Source organism: Triturus cristatus, chromosome 8, assembly GCF_964204655.1.
Source record: "Triturus cristatus chromosome 8, aTriCri1.1, whole genome shotgun sequence".
Lineage (NCBI taxonomy): Eukaryota > Metazoa > Chordata > Amphibia > Caudata > Salamandridae > Triturus > Triturus cristatus.
Genome location: NC_140591.1, coordinates 1,642,081,394 through 1,642,104,286, shown reverse-complemented (window position 1 = coordinate 1,642,104,286; position 22,893 = coordinate 1,642,081,394). Strand labels below are relative to the sequence as shown.

Sequence of the window (22,893 nt, the reverse complement as noted above, 5' to 3'; positions counted from 1 at the left end):
CTACCCATTGGTCTGTTGTGATGGTTTTCCAGACCAAGTGAAAGGACTGTAATCTTCCTCCGACAGGTGTTGTGTGATCAGGTGGGAAGGATGGGGCAGTCACTGTTTAAAAGTGTAGGCTGCACTGCGTATTGATGCACACTCTACCTTTCCTCTGTTATTATTGCCTCAAAAGGAGCCTATATACAATTCTTTAGTGTATGTGAACTGTCCCTGCTTTTTGCTGGGAAGTGGAGGCATCTGTTGCAAAGTATTTGTATTCACCCTTGTAGGTTGTGAAAGCAACCAAAGAGTCTGCAGAGCTCCCATTGCTTTAGCGGTGTCAAAATCTTTTTTCACCTTATCTAAAGTAGAGTCCACTTGAGAGCCAAATAAATGTTCCTTATCACAAGGCATGTTCAAAACTGGCTGTTGAACATCCGGTTTAAAACCTGAGACAGGCGTGTCTCCTCAGCAGTATACCGGTGTTAATGCCACTAGCAGTCTGCTGCATCTAAGGCACATCGGATGGAATTATTAGTGATAGCCTGACCTCTGCTAACAACTTGCAGACCTCTTTTTTGTGTTCTTCGGGGAGATACTGCAGCAATTCTTCCATTTCATCCCAGTGGGCCCCATCATAATTTGCAAGTAGGGCTTGGGAGTTGCCAATGATTGGCTGCTTGAGCTGCAACATGTTTCCTAGCAGCATCAATGCATTTGCTCTCCTACTCAGGAGGTGTGGTATCCTCATTTTCTTGATTATTTGCTGGTTTACAAACTGTGGTAGCAACAATGGAATATGGTGGGATCTGGCTGCGTATAAAAAGTGAGTCTGAGGGAACCGATTTATATTTCCTATCAACTCGCAGGGTTATCACTCGGGCCCATATTAGCTCTTTAAATATGTCATCCATGAGCCGTAACATGCCTGGAAGCATGGGCAGAAACTGTGAGTCCTTATGGGTGGATGACAGTGCATCAAAGAGGAAGTCTTGTTCTAGAGACTCCCTATGAAGTCGTACTTCATGATAGGTAACTGCCCTGGCAATTATATTTTGGTACGCACTAGCAGCTTTATGTAGTGAAGGGTGAGGGGGTAAAAATCTAGGTAATTGGGAGTTAAGGGGTCTGTGTCAAAAGTCCCAAGGATTTGGGTCCCCTAATGGTTTTATAAACCCCCTGTAGGTAAATCTGGAGGTGTATTATCTAGGGTGTTGTGATGTGGAGGACAAGGAGAAGATGGTGAAGGTTATGGTAATGAAGGAGGTGGTGGTGGCGGAGGACGATGTGCAGGGCTAGTAGCCTTGTCTTTAGACCTCTTTTATGGAGGTACAGGAATGTCCAAGGCCTCCTCAAATTGTAACTGCCTCTTAGGAGGAGGAGAGGCTATAATTTGCTCTGTGCCTACTTGAATTTGTATTTTTCTCTGTTTAATGTCCATCTTTTCAAAAATTGGCTTGACCGGTGACATAGACTGCGGAATGCTTTGAGAGTTTCGGTTGATTTCAAAATTGGGGCTTTAGATAATTTATTTTTCGGCACCGAAAAATTTGAAGACAGCTTCCGTATCGGTCAAGAAGGCTTACTGGAGACCGAAGAATGCGGTCGATCCGAGGAGGTCAGTGCCAAAGCCGAAGGTTTAGGGGCCAGATGTAAGACCTGCCAATTAGCGAGTCGCAAATTGTGTCGCATTTGCTACTCGCAATCTGCGACTCGTGAATTGGAATGCACAACAGTGTCTCAGACACAGTTTGCGATTCCTAATGGGGTCGCAACTTGCATGCCACATTAATATCAATGAGGCAGGCGCAATTTGCAACCCCTTTAGGAATGGCTAGCATTCACAGGGATGGTGGCCTGCTGGGGTCAGCAGACCACCATGTCTGTGACTGCTTTCTTAATAAGCGTTACAACAAACAAATGATGGACGGAATGCTGACAATGCACACATTCTCCCCCAGTCAAGAGATCTGGGTTAAATCCATCGTTCTTTTGCCCACTACACCACCCCAGTTTAGACATGGCCATATGCAAATCAGTCTTGACCCTGTGCCTCATGGGAACAGTCCAGCCCGAACTGCCAAGCCATGTCTTCCCTGGACCGGAATCAAGCATCCTAGGACCGGTTTCTGGCTATCAGCCGTCATCAGCCAGGATAGCTTGACTCCAGTGGCGTAGTGAGCACGGGTCCCACGTCTGGGAATACCCATCCCACTTAGGGCAAAAAGCGTTACAACAAACAAATGATGGACGGAATGCTGACAATGCACACATTCTCCCCCAGTCAAGAGATCTGGGTTAAATCCATCGTTCTTTTGCCCACTACACCACCCCAGTTTAGACATGGCCATATGCAAATCAGTCTTGACCCTGTGCCTCATGGGAACAGTCCAGCCCGAACTGCCAAGCCATGTCTTTCCTGGACCGGAATCAAGCATCCTAGGACCGGTTTCTGGCTATCAGCCGTCATCAGCCAGGATAGCTTGACTCCAGTGGCGTAGTGAGCACGGGTCCCACGTCTGGGAATACCCATCCCACTTAGGGCAAAAAGCGTTACAACAAACAAATGATGGACGGAATGCTGACAATGCACACATTCTCCCGCAGTCAAGAGATCTGGGTTAAATCCATCGTTCTTTTGCCCACTACACCACCCCAGTTTAGACATGGCCATATGCAAATCAGTCTTGACCCTGTGCCTCATGGGAACAGTCCAGCCCGAACTGCCAAGCCATGTCTTCCCTGGACCGGAATCAAGCATCCTAGGACCGGTTTCTGGCTATCAGCCGTCATCAGCCAGGATAGCTTGACTCCAGTGGCGTAGTGAGCACGGGTCCCACGTCTGGGAATACCCATCCCACTTAGGGCAAAAAGCGTTACAACAAACAAATGATGGACGGAATGCTGACAATGCACACATTCTCCCCCAGTCAAGAGATCTGGGTTAAATCCATCGTTCTTTTGCCCACTACACCACCCCAGTTTAGACATGGCCATATGCAAATCAGTCTTGACCCTGTGCCTCATGGGAACAGTCCAGCCCGAACTGCCAAGCCATGTCTTCCCTGGACCGGAATCAAGCATCCTAGGACCGGTTTCTGGCTATCAGCCGTCATCAGCCAGGATAGCTTGACTCCAGTGGCGTAGTGAGCAGGGGTCCCACGTCTGGGAATACCCATCCCACTTAGGGCAAAAAGCGTTACAACAAACAAATGATGGACGGAATGCTGACAATGCACACATTCTCCCCCAGTCAAGAGATCTGGGTTAAATCCATCGTTCTTTGCATTTGTCACCCCGAGTGGGAAGGGTATGCTCAGACGTGAGTCCCTTGCTCTCCATGCCACTGGAATCAAGCTATCCTGGCTGACGAGGGCTGAAAGCCCGAAACCGGTCCTAGGATGCTTGTTTCCAGTCCAGGGAGGACCTGGCTTGGCAGTTCGGGCTGGACTGTTCCCATGGGGCACAGGGTCAAGACTGATTTGCATATGGCTGGGTTCAAACTGGAATGGCATGGTGAGCAAAAAAACGATGGATTTAGGCCCAGATCTCTGTACTGGTGTGAATGTATGACATTGTTCTGCATTCTGTCCATCAATTGTTATTTTTGCATTTGTCACCCCGAGTGGGAAGGGTATGCTCAGACGTGAGTCCCTTGCTCTCCATGCCACTGGAATCAAGCTATCCTGGCTGACGAGGGCTGAAAGCCCGAAACCGGTCCTAGGATGCTTGTTTCCAGTCCAGGGAGGACCTGGCTTGGCAGTTCGGGCTGGACTGTTCCCATGGGGCACAGGGTCAAGACTGATTTGCATATGGCTGGGTTCAAACTGGAATGGCATGGTGAGCAAAAAAACGATGGATTTAGGCCCAGATCTCTGTACTGGGGTGAATGTATGACATTGTTCTGCATTCTGTCCATCAATTGTTATTTTTGCATTTGTCACCCCGAGTGGGAAGGGTATGCTCAGACGTGAGTCCCTTGCTCTCCATGCCACTGGAATCAAGCTATCCTGGCTGAAGAGGGCTGAAAGCCCGAAACCGGTCCTAGGATGCTTGTTTCCAGTCCAGGGAGGACCTGGCTTGGCAGTTCGGGCTGGACTGTTCCCATGGGGCACAGGGTCAAGACTGATTTGCATATGGCTGGGTTCAAACTGGAATGGCATGGTGAGCAAAAAAACGATGGATTTAGGCCCAGATCTCTGTACTGGGGTGAATGTATGACATTGTTCTGCATTCTGTCCATCAATTGTTATTTTTGCATTTGTCACCCCGAGTGGGAAGGGTATGCTCAGACGTGAGTCCCTTGCTCTCCATGCCACTGGAATCAAGCTATCCTGGCTGACGAGGGCTGCTAGCCCGAAACCGGTCCTAGGATACTTGTTTCCAGTCCAGGGAGGACCTGGCTTGGCAGTTCGGGCTGGACTGTTCCCATGGGGCACAGGGTCAAGACTGATTTGCATATGGCTGGGTTCAAACTGGAATGGCATGGTGAGCAAAAAAACGATGGATTTAGGCCCAGATCTCTGTACTGGGGTGAATGTATGACATTGTTCTGCATTCTGTCCATCAATTGTTATTTTTGCATTTGTCACCCCGAGTGGGAAGGGTATGCTCAGACGTGAGTCCCTTGCTCTCCATGCCACTGGAATCAAGCTATCCTGGCTGACGAGGGCTGAAAGCCCGAAACCGGTCCTAGGATGCTTGTTTCCAGTCCAGGGAGGACCTGGCTTGGCAGTTCAGGCTGGACTGTTCCCATGGGGCACAGGGTCAAGACTGATTTGCATATGGCTGGGTTCAAACTGGAATGGCATGGTGAGCAAAAAAACGATGGATTTAGGCCCAGATCTCTGTACTGGGGTGAATGTATGACATTGTTCTGCATTCTGTCCATCAATTGTTATTTTTGCATTTGTCACCCCGAGTGGGAAGGGTATGCTCAGACGTGAGTCCCTTGCTCTCCATGCCACTGGAATCAAGCTATCCTGGCTGAAGAGGGCTGAAAGCCCGAAACCGGTCCTAGGATGCTTGTTTCCAGTCCAGGGAGGACCTGGCTTGGCAGTTCGGGCTGGACTGTTCCCATGGGGCACAGGGTCAAGACTGATTTGCATATGGCTGGGTTCAAACTGGAATGGCATGGTGAGCAAAAAAACGATGGATTTAGGCCCAGATCTCTGTACTGGGGTGAATGTATGACATTGTTCTGCATTCTGTCCATCAATTGTTATTTTTGCATTTGTCACCCCGAGTGGGAAGGGTATGCTCAGACGTGAGTCCCTTGCTCTCCATGCCACTGGAATCAAGCTATCCTGGCTGACGAGGGCTGCTAGCCCGAAACCGGTCCTAGGATACTTGTTTCCAGTCCAGGGAGGACCTGGCTTGGCAGTTCGGGCTGGACTGTTCCCATGGGGCACAGGGTCAAGACTGATTTGCATATGGCTGGGTTCAAACTGGAATGGCATGGTGAGCAAAAAAACGATGGATTTAGGCCCAGATCTCTGTACTGGGGTGAATGTATGACATTGTTCTGCATTCTGTCCATCAATTGTTATTTTTGCATTTGTCACCCCGAGTGGGAAGGGTATGCTCAGACGTGAGTCCCTTGCTCTCCATGCCACTGGAATCAAGCTATCCTGGCTGACGAGGGCTGAAAGCCCGAAACCGGTCCTAGGATGCTTGTTTCCAGTCCAGGGAGGACCTGGCTTGGCAGTTCAGGCTGGACTGTTCCCATGGGGCACAGGGTCAAGACTGATTTGCATATGGCTGGGTTCAAACTGGAATGGCATGGTGAGCAAAAAAACGATGGATTTAGGCCCAGATCTCTGTACTGGGGTGAATGTATGACATTGTTCTGCATTCTGTCCATCAATTGTTATTTTTGCATTTGTCACCCCGAGTGGGAAGGGTATGCTCAGACGTGAGTCCCTTGCTCTCCATGCCACTGGAATCAAGCTATCCTGGCTGACGAGGGCTGAAAGCCCGAAACCGGTCCTAGGATGCTTGTTTCCAGTCCAGGGAGGACCTGGCTTGGCAGTTCGGGCTGGACTGTTCCCATGGGGCACAGGGTCAAGACTGATTTGCATATGGCTGGGTTCAAACTGGAATGGCATGGTGAGCAAAAAAACGATGGATTTAGGCCCAGATCTCTGTACTGGGGTGAATGTATGACATTGTTCTGCATTCTGTCCATCAATTGTTATTTTTGCATTTGTCACCCCGAGTGGGAAGGGTATGCTCAGACGTGAGTCCCTTGCTCTCCATGCCACTGGAATCAAGCTATCCTGGCTGAAGAGGGCTGAAAGCCCGAAACCGGTCCTAGGATGCTTGTTTCCAGTCCAGGGAGGACCTGGCTTGGCAGTTCGGGCTGGACTGTTCCCATGGGGCACAGGGTCAAGACTGATTTGCATATGGCTGGGTTCAAACTGGAATGGCATGGTGAGCAAAAAAACGATGGATTTAGGCCCAGATCTCTGTACTGGGGTGAATGTATGACATTGTTCTGCATTCTGTCCATCAATTGTTATTTTTGCATTTGTCACCCCGAGTGGGAAGGGTATGCTCAGACGTGAGTCCCTTGCTCTCCATGCCACTGGAATCAAGCTATCCTGGCTGACGAGGGCTGAAAGCCCGAAACCGGTCCTAGGATGCTTGTTTCCAGTCCAGGGAGGACCTGGCTTGGCAGTTCGGGCTGGACTGTTCCCATGGGGCACAGGGTCAAGACTGATTTGCATATGGCTGGGTTCAAACTGGAATGGCATGGTGAGCAAAAAAACGATGGATTTAGGCCCAGATCTCTGTACTGGGGTGAATGTATGACATTGTTCTGCATTCTGTCCATCAATTGTTATTTTTGCATTTGTCACCCCGAGTGGGAAGGGTATGCTCAGACGTGAGTCCCTTGCTCTCCATGCCACTGGAATCAAGCTATCCTGGCTGACGAGGGCTGAAAGCCCGAAACCGGTCCTAGGATGCTTGTTTCCAGTCCAGGGAGGACCTGGCTTGGCAGTTCGGGCTGGACTGTTCCCATGGGGCACAGGGTCAAGACTGATTTGCATATGGCTGGGTTCAAACTGGAATGGCATGGTGAGCAAAAAAACGATGGATTTAGGCCCAGATCTCTGTACTGGGGTGAATGTATGACATTGTTCTGCATTCTGTCCATCAATTGTTATTTTTGCATTTGTCACCCCGAGTGGGAAGGGTATGCTCAGACGTGAGTCCCTTGCTCTCCATGCCACTGGAATCAAGCTATCCTGGCTGACGAGGGCTGAAAGCCCGAAACCGGTCCTAGGATGCTTGTTTCCAGTCCAGGGAGGACCTGGCTTGGCAGTTCGGGCTGGACTGTTCCCATGGGGCACAGGGTCAAGACTGATTTGCATATGGCTGGGTTCAAACTGGAATGGCATGGTGAGCAAAAAAACGATGGATTTAGGCCCAGATCTCTGTACTGGGGTGAATGTATGACATTGTTCTGCATTCTGTCCATCAATTGTTATTTTTGCATTTGTCACCCCGAGTGGGAAGGGTATGCTCAGACGTGAGTCCCTTGCTCTCCATGCCACTGGAATCAAGCTATCCTGGCTGACGAGGGCTGAAAGCCCGAAACCGGTCCTAGGATGCTTGTTTCCAGTCCAGGGAGGACCTGGCTTGGCAGTTCGGGCTGGACTGTTCCCATGGGGCACAGGGTCAAGACTGATTTGCATATGGCTGGGTTCAAACTGGAATGGCATGGTGAGCAAAAAAACGATGGATTTAGGCCCAGATCTCTGTACTGGGGTGAATGTATGACATTGTTCTGCATTCTGTCCATCAATTGTTATTTTTGCATTTGTCACCCCGAGTGGGAAGGGTATGCTCAGACGTGAGTCCCTTGCTCTCCATGCCACTGGAATCAAGCTATCCTGGCTGACGAGGGCTGAAAGCCCGAAACCGGTCCTAGGATGCTTGTTTCCAGTCCAGGGAGGACCTGGCTTGGCAGTTCGGGCTGGACTGTTCCCATGGGGCACAGGGTCAAGACTGATTTGCATATGGCTGGGTTCAAACTGGAATGGCATGGTGAGCAAAAAAACGATGGATTTAGGCCCAGATCTCTGTACTGGGGTGAATGTATGACATTGTTCTGCATTCTGTCCATCAATTGTTATTTTTGCATTTGCTTTCTTAATAAAGCAGGTTTTTTTTAAATGCAGCCCATTTTCCTTAAAGGAAAACGGGATGCATTTAAAGAAGAAAAATGAAACTTTTCAGTTTAATTTTTTTAAGGGCAGGCAGTGGTCTCTGGGACCAATGCCTGCTCTTAAAAAATATTTTACCACATTCTTACAAAGGGGAAGGGGTCCCTTCGGGACACCTTCACCTTTGAGAGTGATTTACTTGAAGTAGGTGGTAAACTGCGAGTGTTTTGCGGTCGCAAATGCGGCCGCAAAACATTAGTACATAGCATGTAGACTCACTCTTAGGAAGGGATGCCCCTTCCTAATAGGGAGTGTTACAAATGCTTTTTTGTGAGTCAGTGACTCACAAAATAGCATTTGTACATGCTGTTACCCTTTTTTGTTGCCGCAAACAGGAGGATCTCCCGTTTGTGGCCGCAAAAAAGGGTCGTACATCTGGCCCTTAGTCTTTAGAGCAGTTTTCAGTGGCGGGCCCAAAGGCGGGTCATCCAAAATACCTTTTCGGATCTGACCATGGACAGATGTCAGTGGCGGTCTGCCTACCTTTAGAAATGGAAGGGGAACTCTTTTTATTTGGAGCAGGGACTCGGGCAACAGTACTCAGATGTTGCAGTCGGCCTCATGGTGATCTGACAACAGGCAAAAGTTACACATCTGGTGTTGATCAGTGTGTGTGTGATGGAAACACCGAGATTCCATCCCGGCTCGATACGGAAAATGCTGAGAATTCCAAGATGGCCACCGAGTCACCCTTGACCGGAAGCAGTGGTGACGGTCTAGACGTTGCGCCTCCTGATGCCGGAACCATAGACTGGGATAAAGGAAGAATCCGACAGTCTTTCGTGTGGCGTCCAACAACAAGAGGTGCAGCAAGCAGACGGAGCGAGCGGAGGAGAGGACCGACGCGAGTTTCAGAGGCAAGAACACCCCGCGGAACACAACGGAAGGAGTCAGCCAGATGGGCAGATCTACAGAGACAGAAGAAGACCCCCTGACAAACGCGAATGGGACCTGCTCTCCAGAAAGGGATCAGGAGGCAGGTTCTCCCTGTTCCACGGCCCCGGAGTGTCGTGGATACAGGCAAGCGGCGTCTACACGCCCATTTTCTTTTAAGGAGTGGTGGGCGGGACAAAGGGCCACAGCAAACTGAGCACCTTGAATGTCCCTCAACCCAGGCACTGCACAGTTAGGGACACTGGTGGTGGTACACACATCCCTATTTCCCCCTCTCCCGTGTACAAAAGAACAGGTGTCTAAAGACCCTCTTTCTTTCTTTCTTCTTTTGTTTTGCGCTACCCTGACCTTCACTCAGAGTCCTTCGGCACAGGTCAGACAGCCCCACAACTACGGAGCAGCTACAGAGGCAACCGGACTACAGAAGAAGAGTATTTGAGTTTCTTTATTTCTTTGATTGAAATTCACTTTATTGGGACGACAGGGGATTTTGACAATTGACAATAAAAAAAGAAAAGAACCCCTCATAAATTTGTGTAGCGTCACTGCTTTATCCCAGAGAGAAAGGGGTAGGGAACCTCCCAGCAGGGTAACACCATTACAGTGGTGTCAGAAGTGGGATCTAGGGTCTTGAAACAATGACCCAACCCGTAACCATGGAGGCCATCATCACACAGTTAGCTGAGGGTCAGCGCCATCTACAATTAGTTATGGAGCAGCAGACCAAACAGGCAAGAAATGAGCGGGAGGAGTTTCAGGCAGCTCTCAAAGACCAGGCCACTCTCTTGTCCAATAATCAGCAGGTTCAAGATACCGCTATCTTGAGGCTTACGGATGCTATTGCCAGCTCTAGGATACATCCCAACGTGCCTGGGTCAGTTCTACAGAAGTTTCAGAACGGGGACGATCCGGATTATTTATTTGTTAATTTTGAGCATGTTGCAACCACTGCCTCCAGGCCCCCGGAGAGTTGGTGTCAGTATATAGCCCCCCTACTCTCCGGTGAATTACAAGCAGCCTATCAGGCCGCTAATCCAGACGGAACAACCAGCTACCCCGATGTCAAAAAAGCCATACTGGAACGACTAGGGTGTGCTCAGGAATACTATCGTAGCCGGTTCAGTAAAGAGAAGTGGACTGTAGGGGACAACCCCAGGGCTCTATACTTCCGCATCAGGGACCTTGGGAACCGCTGGCTACAACCCTCAGCAGCAACCCCAGATGAGATAACAGAAAAGATTTATCTGGAGCAATATCTCGATGCTCTCCCATACAATACTCGAGCATGGATCAAGCAGCATCCCAACCTGTCCGTGACTCTAGCAGTAGACCTGGCCTGCGCCTACCACTGCTCCCCTGATTTCAAAAACCCAACCCATCGACCCTCTGTTTCCTCCCCGAAACCCCTGAATAGAATCCCCACACATCAGATAGTGTCCAAAGGACCCCTTTTCCCAAAAACCCCACTAAAACCTTCCTCCATCACAACACCAACACAGGGACCTCAATGCTTCCACTGTGCGGAGTGGGGGCATATAGCCCGGCACTGTCCGAAACACAACCCCGCCCCAGAACCCATGGAGGTAGGATATACACACGGGCGGGTATTGGTTACAGGTGGCAGTCCCCTCCCATATAGGATTAGGATCCATGTAAACGGAAAGGCAGTAACAGCCTTCCTGGACACCGGTTGCCATTACACTGTCATCGCCAAAGAGCTTATCCCAGAAGCACAAATGGTGACAGGGGAATTTGTTCAAGTCACCTGTGTTCATGGGGAGAAGAGGCTATATCCTTTGGCCAAAGTAGTTTTGGAGATCAATGGGGAACCCCAATTGAGGAAGGCAGGAGTAGTTCCAGAATTACCCGAATTAACCCTCTTAGGAACAGATCTGCCTCAGTTCCATGAGTATCTGCATTCACTGAGTCCTCCTGCACCCCTAGTGGAGTGGTTAGAGAGCGCCCTCTTTTCCAACAATGACATATAGGCTCCCACTACCAATAGGAGGGTGCTAACCCGTAGTGAAAAAAAGGAAGGAGCGGGCATTACACAGTCTATCTAAAAGTGTTCTGCCTATACCTATCCTTTCCTCCTCAGAGACTCCTCAAGATCCTCCTCAAAAGTTTTGTCAGGCCCAGAGGGACGACTCCACCTTACAGCATGCCTGGGGACAAGTTCAAGACAAGCAACCAGGAAAGGTAGGTCCCTATTTTTTTGTCAAAAAGGGCCTTTTATATAGGGGTACACAAGAGAAGAACCGTGGGAAAGAACAGTTGTTGGTCCCCAAAACATTTTGTGAACAGGTGTTGCCTCTAGCTCATAGTCAAACTGGGGGAGGGCATTATGGGAAGGAGAATACTCTCAAATATTTACTAGAGAAATTCTAACGGCCAGGGGTATATCAGGAAGTGGCCAGATTCTGTGCCTCCTGTGCAAGATGCCAGCTAGTTACCAACCCCGTCCTACCCCGGGCTCCTCTCCAACCCCTTCCGATCCTCGATGCCCCCTTTAGGAGGGTTGGGATGGATTTGGTAGGTCCGTTGGTGCCTTCTGCCAGAGACCACCGATACATACTTGTCTTTGTGGACTACACCACCTGGTACCTGGAAGTGTTTCCCTTGACATCTACCACCACAAAGGCAGTAGCCCAAGCTATGATCACCCTATTTTGGGGAACAACCTTTACAACGCAACTTTTACAACGCACTACACTTACAACGCAATTTTTACAACGCAACATCCACTACAACGCATTCCATTACATCGCATGACACTACAACGCATTTTTAAAAACTACCTTTACAACGCATTCCATTACATCGCATACTACCTTTACAACGCATACCATTACAACGCATAATATTACATTGCATTTAAGGTAAGTATTGGATAGTATAGGGGTAAAACCCCTACACTATCCAACACTTACCCTACTGTTGCACCCCCTGGAGTTAGAATAGTAATTTTTACCCCTACACTATCCAACACTTACCCTACTGTTGCACCCCCTGGAGTTAGAATAGTAATTTTTACCCCTATACTATCCAACACTTACCCTACTGTTGCACCCCCTGGAGTTAGAATAGTAATTTTTACCCCTACACTATCCAACACTTACCCTACTGTTGCACCCCCTGGAGTTAGAATAGTAATTTTTACCCCTATACTGTCCAACACTTACCCTACTGTTGCACCCCCTGGAGTTAGAATAGTAATTTTTACCCCTACACTATCCAACACTTACCCTACTGTTGCACCCCCTGGAGTTAGAATAGTAATTTTTACCCCTATACTATCCAACACTTACCCTACTGTTGCACCCCCTGGAGTTAGAATAGTAATTTTTACCACTACACTATCCAACACTTACCCTACTGTTGCACCCCCTGGAGTTAGAATAGTAATTTCTACCCCTATACTATCCAACACTTACCCTACTGTTGCACCCCCTGGAGTTAGAATAGTAATTTTACCCCTATACTATCCAACACTTACCCTACTGTTGCACCCCCTGGAGTGAGAATAGTAATTTTTACCCCTATACTATCCAACACTTACCTTAAATGCAATGTAATATTATGCGTTGTAATGGTATGCGTTGTAAAGGTAGTATGCGATGTAATGGAATGCGTTGTAAAGGTAGTTTTTAAAAATGCGTTGTAGTGTCATGCGATGTAATGGAATGCGTTGTAGTGGATGTTGCGTTGTAAAAATTGCGTTGTAAGTGCATGCGTTGTAAAAGTATGCGTTGTAACGTCATACATCCCCCTATTTTCACGTGTCGGGTTTCCACACGAACTGCTAACAGATATGGGAACACCTTTAGTGTCCCGGTTGATGAAACAAGTGTGTGAGGTACTAAAGATTAAACAAATAAGGAAGGCAGTATATCATCCACAAACGGATGGCCTTGTGGAGAGATACAATAAGACCATCAAAACGATGTTGAAAAAGAGCATCGATCGCGCTGGGAGGGATTGGGACCGACTACTACCTCTGGTCCTTTTCGCTATCCGAACCCATGAACAGAAGTCTACGGGGTTCTCACCGTTTGATTTGTTGTTTGGAAGGAGACCCCGTACACTCCTGGATATGGCCGTGGAGCAATGGACCAAAGAGGAGGATGAGGCGACACCTCTGTTGCAGTATAGTGCATCCCTTAGGGACACTTTGTCTTCCTTATGGGAAGAAGTACATACAGACATGGAAAGATCCCAAAAGCCAGCAGAAGCGATGGTATAACAGGAACACCAAACTGAGGGAATTTGTAGCCGGGGACCAGGATCTAGTACTCTTACCCACTACCGAAAAGAAGTTGTTAGCCACCTGGCAGGGATCCTTTCCTGTTCTTCGTAAGGTTACCCCAGTTACCTACGAGGTGGCCATCCCACACAGAAATAAAACAAGCCAAATATACCATGTTAATCTGTTGAAGGCTTGGGAAGGACCGGTGTCTCCATCTACGAGTACTAGTGTATACCATGTTACTACAAATAAACCGTTGGAGGTAACCATAATGCCCCAAGACGCCTCTGACCTGCCTCAGCCTAACTGGGGGTCCCAAATCACAGAGAAACACAAAAAACAATTGAAAACCCTGTGTGCTTCATATCCGTCCTTTCTGTCCGGTATTCCAGGAAGGACCACCTTAGTCGAACATGACATTATCGTCACCACCTCACAACTGATCAAACAACGACCCTATTGTATCCCCGCACCCTGAAGAAGGGCTGTAGAACAGGAGATAAAAGCCATGCTAGAGGCAGACATAATTGAACCCTCACATAGCGCTTGGTCATCTCCGATTGTTTTGGTTCCTAAACCCGATGCAAGCATACGTTTCTGTATCAACTTTTGAAAACGTAACGCAGTATCGAAGTTTGATGCCTATCCTATGCCATGGGTGGATGAACTTATTGAAAAACTCGGAGATGCCAAGATAATGTCCACTATACACCTCACAAAAGGGTATTGGCAAATACCTCTGAAACCAAACATCAGAGACAAGACCGCCTTCTCCACACCCTTCGGCTTGTTTCAATTTAAAGTACTTCCCTTTGGTCTCCAAACGGGACCGGCTCTCCAGGAAGGGATCAGGAGGCAGGTTCTCCCCGTTCCACGGCCCCGGAGGGTCGTGGATACAGGCAAGTGACATCTACACGCCCATTTTCTTTTAAGGAGTGGTGGGCGAGATGAAGGGCTACAGCAAACTGAGCACCTTGAATGTCCCTCAACCCAGGCACTGCACAGTTAGGGACACTGGTGGTGGTACACACATCCCTATTTCCCCCTCCCCGTGTACAAAAGAACAGGTGTCTAAAGACCCTCTTTCTTTCTTCTTTTGTTTTGCGCCTCCCTGACCTTCCCTTGGAGTCCTTCGGCCCAGTCCAGACAGCCCCACAACTACAGAGAAGCTACAGAGGAGACCGGACTACAGAAGAAGAGGATTTTAGTTTTTTTATTTCTTTGATTGAAATTGACTTTATTGGGACGACAGGGGATTCTGACAATTGACAATAAAAAAAGAAAAGAACCCCTCATAAACTTGTGTAGCGTTACTGCTTTATCCCAGAGAGAAAGGGGTAGGGAACCTCCCAGTAGGGTAACACCATTACAGTGTGGTAATTTGGTGAGACACTGCGGGCAAAATCAAAAAGGTGTTTGTTCCATCGGGAACACATCTTTCGTACTGATGGTGCATGTGGTTGGGTAGGCCCGAGAGGGTTGACGCCCCGAAGGGCAATCGATTGATGGCCTACCCGACAAAGATTATTGAGCCGCAGCGGATGAGAAAAGCGCAATTGAGTTACAATATACCGTCAAAGACAGGATAGTATCGAAGACTGGTCCCAAACGGAGTTAAAACTTAAAGAGAGGCACACACATCCGAACCCAACGGTGGAGAGAAAACATTCTAACAAAGGAGTTCGATAACACCTACAGGAGTAGTCACTCTACCTCGTGGCTCTAAAGACTTCTTTGAAGAAAAAAAAGTTGCACAACTCCAAACCCCACACTACATGGCAGGAGTATGTAGAGCATGTGTATCTACCACCACACATGCCATCAAACATGTAGGTTTGGTGTCATTTCCCATCATTTTGTTCATTCTGGAGACATGCAAAGTGACACTGACATTCTGCAACCACCTTAGTGTTTCATTCCCTAAAATTTGCTTAGGGTAAGCAGGTTGGGAGTACTGCGTCCCCAAGCTATGAAAAATGAGTCACGAATCCCGATGCCTGCAAAAATATCAACTAGAATATCAACTACTATCATATTGTCAATGTAGGTACTTAGGGCTGAGTATAAATTTACTATTTTTAAACCTACCTCTGCGTAACTTGACAAAATATAAATTTACAAGGAACTGAGTCAGGAATAGTACATCTATATCCACTTACATATACATATCTCTAAGAAATATTTGTGGTTGATGCTCTGCAGTCTCTATTTTTGTAGGTCAAATTTGGTGACACCATAGTCTGCGTTACAGCTTTGAAGATGAAGTGTTCCTTACCTCTGTCCATATTATTTCTGCCAGCTCCCCTCGGTTCTGAACGACGGCCCAGATAAGAAGGTCGCGGATGAGATATTCTATTGTTGGAAGGGGCTGTGGATTAGTAGGAGGTGTGCTCTATTGCAGAAGAAGGAAAAACACCAAACAGTCAGGTTAGACCATAGGTTTGTGGGGCGGAATATGCAGATTGTTACTATTACCTCTTTGTTTGGTGAGCTCGGTTCATAAAAATTATAAATTAATATCAAATACATTAAATGTTTAAGAGGATTGAATTCAGCAGAGCAGGAGCTCCACCAAAAACTGGTGCATGCAATGGTCACCACCCTAATGAAGGTAGCAAGGCCAGGAACTCTTTCCCAATGTAGTCCACTTTCTTACTTTCTTTTTCCAGAGTGATAAAAAAAAGTTGAACCCAAGGAGTCCTAAACATTTCTAGCTGTAGAGGCAACCAAAGTGTTTGAATGTGATAGATTTTGTTGGAAAAGTCACAATCTACACCACTGGTGGAGCAGATAAGTGTCAAGGAGGCGCTTTTAATGAGTTCCCATTAAACCTGTAAATATAATTATAAATTCAGTCTTAATCTTCAATTTTAAAAAATTGTTTTAGTCATCTATTTCCTCATTTCTGCACTGTATTCTTCACTTTCAGCCAACTCATGTTTCATGACTAACATGCCACATTCTCAGGGGTCTTGGTTAATTTTCAAATCGTATCAATAATCACTTTTTCAACTGGAACTTTAGTAAGCTGCCTCCATCACTAATCATCTTCTGTCATTTAAATAAATAATAGTTGTGCCACTTTCTGCAGCCTGTGAGCCTGGATGAAGTGAAGTGCGTCCAGATGAAAACAGTTGCCAGATCAGGGGCAGCTGAATGCACCCTACCTGGGCCTCTATGACTGGCAATGGAACAATCTGATGGCCGGTACAAATAGGGGGATGGGCTACAGAGAACATGTGACAGAACCAAGAATCAGTCAATGAAACATGCAGCAGATGTGAATTATGAGTCCATGAAAGACAAAGAATCTAAAACAATGTGAAAAGGATGGTGAGGTAATGTATGAACTGTGTGTGGCGTGATAAATCACACAAAAACTACTAATTTTGCTTCAAAAGTATTGTAAGGACGAGATCTCCTTTCCAGGTGGGTGGGGACTTGCCTGGAAGTGTTCACCCGACACCCACGGCAGTGGCAAAAAAGTTGGGTGTACTGTTTGACACCCAGCTTGCATTTAGTGCACAGGTGTCAGCGGTGGGGAAATACTGTTTCTGGATTTCATGAGGCCCAAATCATGGTGGTTAGATCACTGATCCTATCCAGACTGGACTATGCGAATGTCTTGTATCTTGGTATCAGGAATATCTTATCCAGTGCCTGCAAGTCATGCAGAACATGGTTGTCTGCTAAATATATAAAATTCCAAAGTGCGCATTGGTCTCAGCATACTGAGCCAAACTGCACTGGTTACCAGTGCGTCAGCATATTAGGCACAAAGCTCTGTCCCTGTCATAAACCCACTTTCCTTAAACAAAAGATTCGCGATTAACCTCCCCATTAAAAACCCACCCCTATCCCGTGCATCCAGCACTCCAGGAAAGTATTAATAAAACATGTATGTAAATGATAATCATGTATTTGTATTTATTTAGTTGGGTAATGTTATAATGTTGCGCTATAAACAAAATAATGTGCATTTGATTTTGCCAATGGTTGTTGGGAAAACAACTATTGTTCTAAGGCTCGGGTCTCCGGTATGTAATAAGATGCGAACAGCTGCGCTCTACAGAAGATGCGGAGAACTCAGGGAGGCGCTCGCTTTCAAGCGCTTTCCCCGTTCATGTCTCGAAGTGGGAAGAGGCATTTCAGAGAGACGCGTGTATCTTTTGCTCGCGCTGTGTAGATTCCAGAACGCAGCGTGAGCACGTTGAAACGCGCTTGCCTAAAAGGACGTCCTTGGGTGTGGCTGAGGTATTTAAAGCCACACCCAGGCTCTAGAAGGTGCTTAGCCTTCCGGATCTCTTCAGGGAAACATCGCGCTAGGATTCTTCAAAGCTTTTGGACTCTTCACTTACCTTTTTAACGCCCTGGCTTCCTGAATCGTTGTTTTTCCTGCGAGATGAGACCTGTAGTGTTGGGCCACAGGCCTAGAAATAATGGGGGCCACAACACACGTGTCTCCAACTGGTGGCTAGAACACCGCTTGCCACGCCCGGTGTCCCGGGCTCTTTATTTGCTTATACCACGTGTCCTCTCCCTGGACGTCAGGCACGTCCACAGGAGGCACGCTCGCAGGGGGAACATGCTTTCACTTTGGCCAGGGACCCCCACGACAGTGGACGGGTCCACCTGGCACTACTACATTCCTCCTTTACCCACGAATAGAAAAACTTGAGAAACAACAATAAACATAGCGACCATGGCCACACATTTCTTTAGAGTCTCTAAACACAGTCTCTGCCGGTTTCTAGACACAACATCAACACAGAACAGTCTTACTTGGTCTAGGCGCAGCTCACTTCGGCTTCGGGAGATGACAGCGGGCCACAAAGTCTCGGTACCTCTGGGATGGCTGCGGGCATGGGCGTAGGTGGTTCCTGCTTTGGCTGCGCCCATCGGGAGGGGTGAGACGCATATCCTCCGAACAGTCTGCGCCTGCTCTGTGGGGGCGGTTCTGTGTCTCTTGCGACTCCTGACCTCCTTGGGCTGAGGCGGTCGGGGCGCTCACCTCTTCTTCGGCACTGTGGGGAGTCCTTCCTGCTGCCGCTGGTTCTTGTTCCGTGGCCGTCCTGGGGCTCGTGTGTGCCATTGGCCCGTCATCTTCCTGCTCAGGACCCTCTTCCTCTCCACCGTCCGGGACCTTCTTGAAGAACGATACGTTTCTCGTGACTTCTTCACCATTCCTGGCCGCCGTGACCAGGGTTCCACAGACTCGCGTGACAGTCCAAGGGTCCAACTCGAAAGGCAGTCGGAACTTTCCCCCGGGGTGGCGGTCTTTCACTAGCACCCGGTCCCCCACTTGGATGGGGCTGTCAGCCGCTCTCCTTCTCCGTGATGCTTCGCAATTAGTTTTTGTCCTTTGTTCCATGGACCGGTTGGGTGGGGTTGGTGCTGACGCCCACCGGGGATGGTGTGGAATAGTGTCGGTGACTGTTCGGCCAAAACAGAGGCGGCTCGGAGAAACCCCCGTGGTGCAGTGGGGCGTCACTCGGTACTCCCGTAGAAATTGATAGAGGGCTAGTTCTATGCTCTGGCCATCTGCCAGTGCGATTTGAATTGTCTTGTTTAAAGTCCTCATTAGTCTCTCGACTTCTCCATTGGCTTGCGGCCACCTTGGGGTTATGCGTCGGTGTTTGATGCTGTGTGACTGCAGGTACTCTGCCAGCTCGGTGCCATTGAACGGGGGCCCATTGTCCGTGCGCAGCTCCCCGATGAGGCCGTGGGTGGCAAGTATCTTTTCCAACTTGGGGACCACTTCCGCGGCGGCTGTTGAGGCCAGGAGCTCCACCTCGGGGTATCGCGAGAAATCGTCGACTACTACCAGCATGTATTTCCCTCCGGGGAGGCTGCCGAAGTCTGCGCTGGCTCGCTCCCATGGAGCCGCTGGGCCTTCCTCAGTGATTACAGCTGCTGGAGGGTTGAGTAGGCTGGTCGCTAGGCACACGGGACACCGCTGGACGATTGTTTCCACCACCCTGTCGAGGCCGGGGAACCAGAGCTTGCTCTGGAGGCGGTTCTTCGACTTCACGATGCCTTGGTGCGCACCGTGCGCCAGAAGGGCTGCCTGTTGGGTGAGGCAGCTAGGTAGTACCAGACGGGGCCCTCTCAGGAGGCATCCTTCCGGGGATACGGACAGTTCGTTCCGGACTTGATGTAGGGCTTTAAGGGTTGCTTGGGCATCCAACGTGCAGAACGACGCTGGGCTTTGGAGGTCCTTCCAGTTGCCAGACATGACGGCTTGGATGGCAATCTGGAGACAGTCATCATCTTTGGTGGCTCGCGCCACTTCCTCTAGAGAGATCGGTAGTGGCCGTGACCTTTCGACGATCATCCTGACAAACTCCTCCGTGGCTGCGGTTTCAGCTGCCTCTGAGTCCGTGACAGGACGGGCGTGCCTCGACAGAAAGTCAGCAGGGTTCCGGGTGCCTGGTCGATACTCCACCGTGAACTGGAATTCCTGGAGTTGGAGCACCCATTTCTCGATGCGTGGCAGGGGGCGAGTGGAAGATCCCTGGAACAGTGGGACTAGAGGTTTGTGGTCCGTGATGACCACAAAAGGGTGCCCATACAGGTAGATGTGGAAATGCCGGCATCCCCATAGGATGGCGATGGCCTCGCGTTCAATTTGCGAGTACCGCTGCTCCGTTGGTGTGAGGGTCCTGCTCGCGTATGCAATGGGGGCCCACTCCCCGCATGCTTGTCGTTGGGTCAGCACGGCCCCTAGGCCTGTCGGGCTGGCGTCCACCACGAGTTGTGACTCATTACGGGGGTCAAAGTAGGCCAGGGTGGTGTCGGCCGAGAGCGCCGCCTTGGTCTTCTGAAACGCCTCTTGCTGTGCCGGGCCCCACTCCCAGGTGGCAGCCGCCTTGGTGAGGTCTCGGAGGGGGCCGGTGAGGTCGGACAGGTCCTTGATGAACCTCCCGCAGTAGGTGACCATCCCCAGGAAACTGCGGACCGCGGTCACCGACGTGGGGGCTGGAGCAGCGTGAATGTCCTTGACCTTTTCTGGATCCGGGCCAATTCCGTGGTCAGAGAACCGGTAGCCGAAGAAACTGATGTCCTTGCGTAGGAAGTCGCATTTTTCCCGGTGGAGGGTCAGCCCTTGCTCTTGGAGTCGGATGAACACGGCCTGGAGGCGTTGGATGTGCTCGTCCAAAGTCGGTGCGTGGACCAAAATGTCGTCACTGACATTCAGAACTCCCTCGAGTCCCTGTAGTACGTTCTGGATGATGTTTTGGAACACCTCCGCGGCACTCGAGATTCCAAAGTTGAGCCGGGTGTAGCGCCAGAGGCCTGCATGCGTTGAGAAGGTGGTGATTGAACGCGAATCCGGGTGCAGGGGAATCTGGTGGTATCCTGACCTCAAGTCCATCTTGGAGAACCACTTTGAGCCGGACAGCTCTCTGACTATCTCATCAATAGTTGGCGTCAGGTGGCGTTCGCGCTTGATGGCGAGGTTGGGGATGCGCATGTCCACGCATATTCGCACCGCGTCCGGCTGCTTCGGTTTCTATGCCACCACGATTGGCGACACCCACGGGGTGGGCCCGCTTACCCTCTCAATGATGCCAGCCCGCTCAAGTACTCTCAGTTCTGCTTCCACCTTGGGTCGCAGGTGGAATGCAATGCGTCGGTGCCGGAGGGCCACCGGGGCGACCGACTTGTCTATGTGGAGGTGAATAGCAGGTCCTTTCAGGCAGCCTATCCCTTCGAATAGAGATGTGTGGTTCCGAACTAGGTGGTCGAGGCTGCTGGCTTGGACGGTGAGTGCGAAGTGGATCAACCCGAGGTCTTGGGCTGTTCGACAACCAAGCAGGAATCCTGATCCCTCTTGCGACACATAGATCTTGGTTTGTAGTCGAGCGGCATCATGGGACAGGTCCATCCGGAACATCCCGCACAGGCGGAGTGGGCGGCTTGTGCCGTAGGCGTACACCTGTACCCTCGTGGGATGGAGCGCCGGGGCATTCTCTAGCGTCCGGTATACGCTGGCAGCCATCAGGTTGATTGATGCGCCTGTGTCGATCAGGGCCGCCACAGCTTGGTCCCGTACGTTGACTGTGCACATGGGTTCTGTGGATGGAGAGGTCGCCAGGGTGTGTAGAACTCTCACGACATGGACAGAGGCCACGTCCGCTTCATCGTCATCCATGTCGCTGCTGGTGGATGTGCTCGGTAGCGGCTCTACCTGCCTAACCCTCCTGGGCGGGCCACTCTGTTTCTTCCGGGGTGCCGACAGACACACGCTCGCAAATTGGTTGGCCTTTCCGCATGCGCTGCATACTTTGCCGTGTGCTGGGCACGCTCCTCTGTGGGGCGTCGCTCCTCCGCACCACGCGCACGCGCGGCCGGGGGGTGCTTGCGCCGGTCTTGGGTTCCTCCGCCGAGGCTGCTTAGAGTTGTTCTCGCCAGCGTCAGTCTTGAGGGCGCACACTGGCTCTGTCTTGATCGCGACTCTCGGCTTTGGCTCCATGTGGGCGGCACGTGCTTTAGACAACTCCTTTGACCGCCCGAGCGCAAGGATGTCCCGCATGGGCATGTTGTCCGTTTCTAACACCCTCTCGCGCAACTTTGATGACGCGCAACCCTGTATGAATTGGGCGCGGATCTCGTCGTCCACGTCGGGGAGTGTGCATGTGCTGGCTAGCTTCTTTAGTCTGGCGTGAAAAACATCCACCGACTCCTCCGGGAGTTGGCGGGCTTGGCGCAGTAAGAATCGCTCATAGTCGGCACTCGCAAATGGCTCAAAGTATCCAGTGATAGCGTCGCGCAGCGTGGCATACGTCCTGGGCGGGCCAGCCTCCGTCACGTCCTTCGATATGTCGTGGATCGCCTCACCTCCTAAGTGTAACAGCATGGCGCGCTGTCGCTCAGCCGCGATTTCCGCCGCCACGAAGTAGTTCTCGAGTCGTTCCACCCACTTCCTCCACCGTGCCGCCTGCGACGGGGGTGTGCCAGTGACTGCAAACGGCTCCAGGGGGGGCACGGTGGCCATGGTTGTCGTGGGCGGGCGCAGCAGCGGGGGTAGGCTCACCTTCACCCTTTCGGGGCCGGCTCACTCATCTTCCGGGCGTCGTGTACTGACCCTTTGGGGCCTTCCCAGCATCCAGGGGCGTCCTGGGAGGCAGGAGGGGCAAGTCCAGGCAGCAGAACTGCCAAAAACGGGTCTCACGCGAGATGCGTGAGAAACGGCAAGGCTGGATCACCCGGTGCACGCGAGATGCGTGGGAAACGGCAGGCGGGTCCGATGTTCCGCGTGTGCAGGCTCCGCGGGCTCAGAAGCTTCTCGGGCAGCCCGGAGGCAGGCGCTGGAGGCCGAGGGGGGCAGCGGAGGGCCCTGCTAGGCAGAGGATGGGCGCAGCACGGCTGGGCACAAGGTAGGTGGTGCGAGGGCAGCTGGGGGCCACGCTGGGGGCACCACTCCTCACGAGGTGAGGAAAGCAAAGTCGCTCCTTGGGCTAGAGCGCAGCGAGGCGGTGCACGCGATGGGGTGGCGAGACCACCTCGTCGCCAGTGTAGTGTTGGGCCACAGGCCTA

The 22,893-nt window shown here is 50.4% G+C and overlaps 1 protein-coding gene across 1 annotated transcript in view; it reads right to left on the bottom strand.

Moving 5' to 3' along the window:
• Nucleotides 1–22,893, bottom strand: part of LOC146808477 (transient receptor potential cation channel subfamily M member 2-like) — a 1,642,641-nt gene that overhangs the window by 1,084,988 nt on the left and 534,760 nt on the right. The window contains exon 13 of the mRNA XM_085623575.1: nt 15,629–15,745. Coding sequence (XP_085479701.1) covers nt 15,629–15,745 — 117 coding nt within the window. The remainder of the gene's footprint in view (nt 1–15,628; nt 15,746–22,893) is intronic.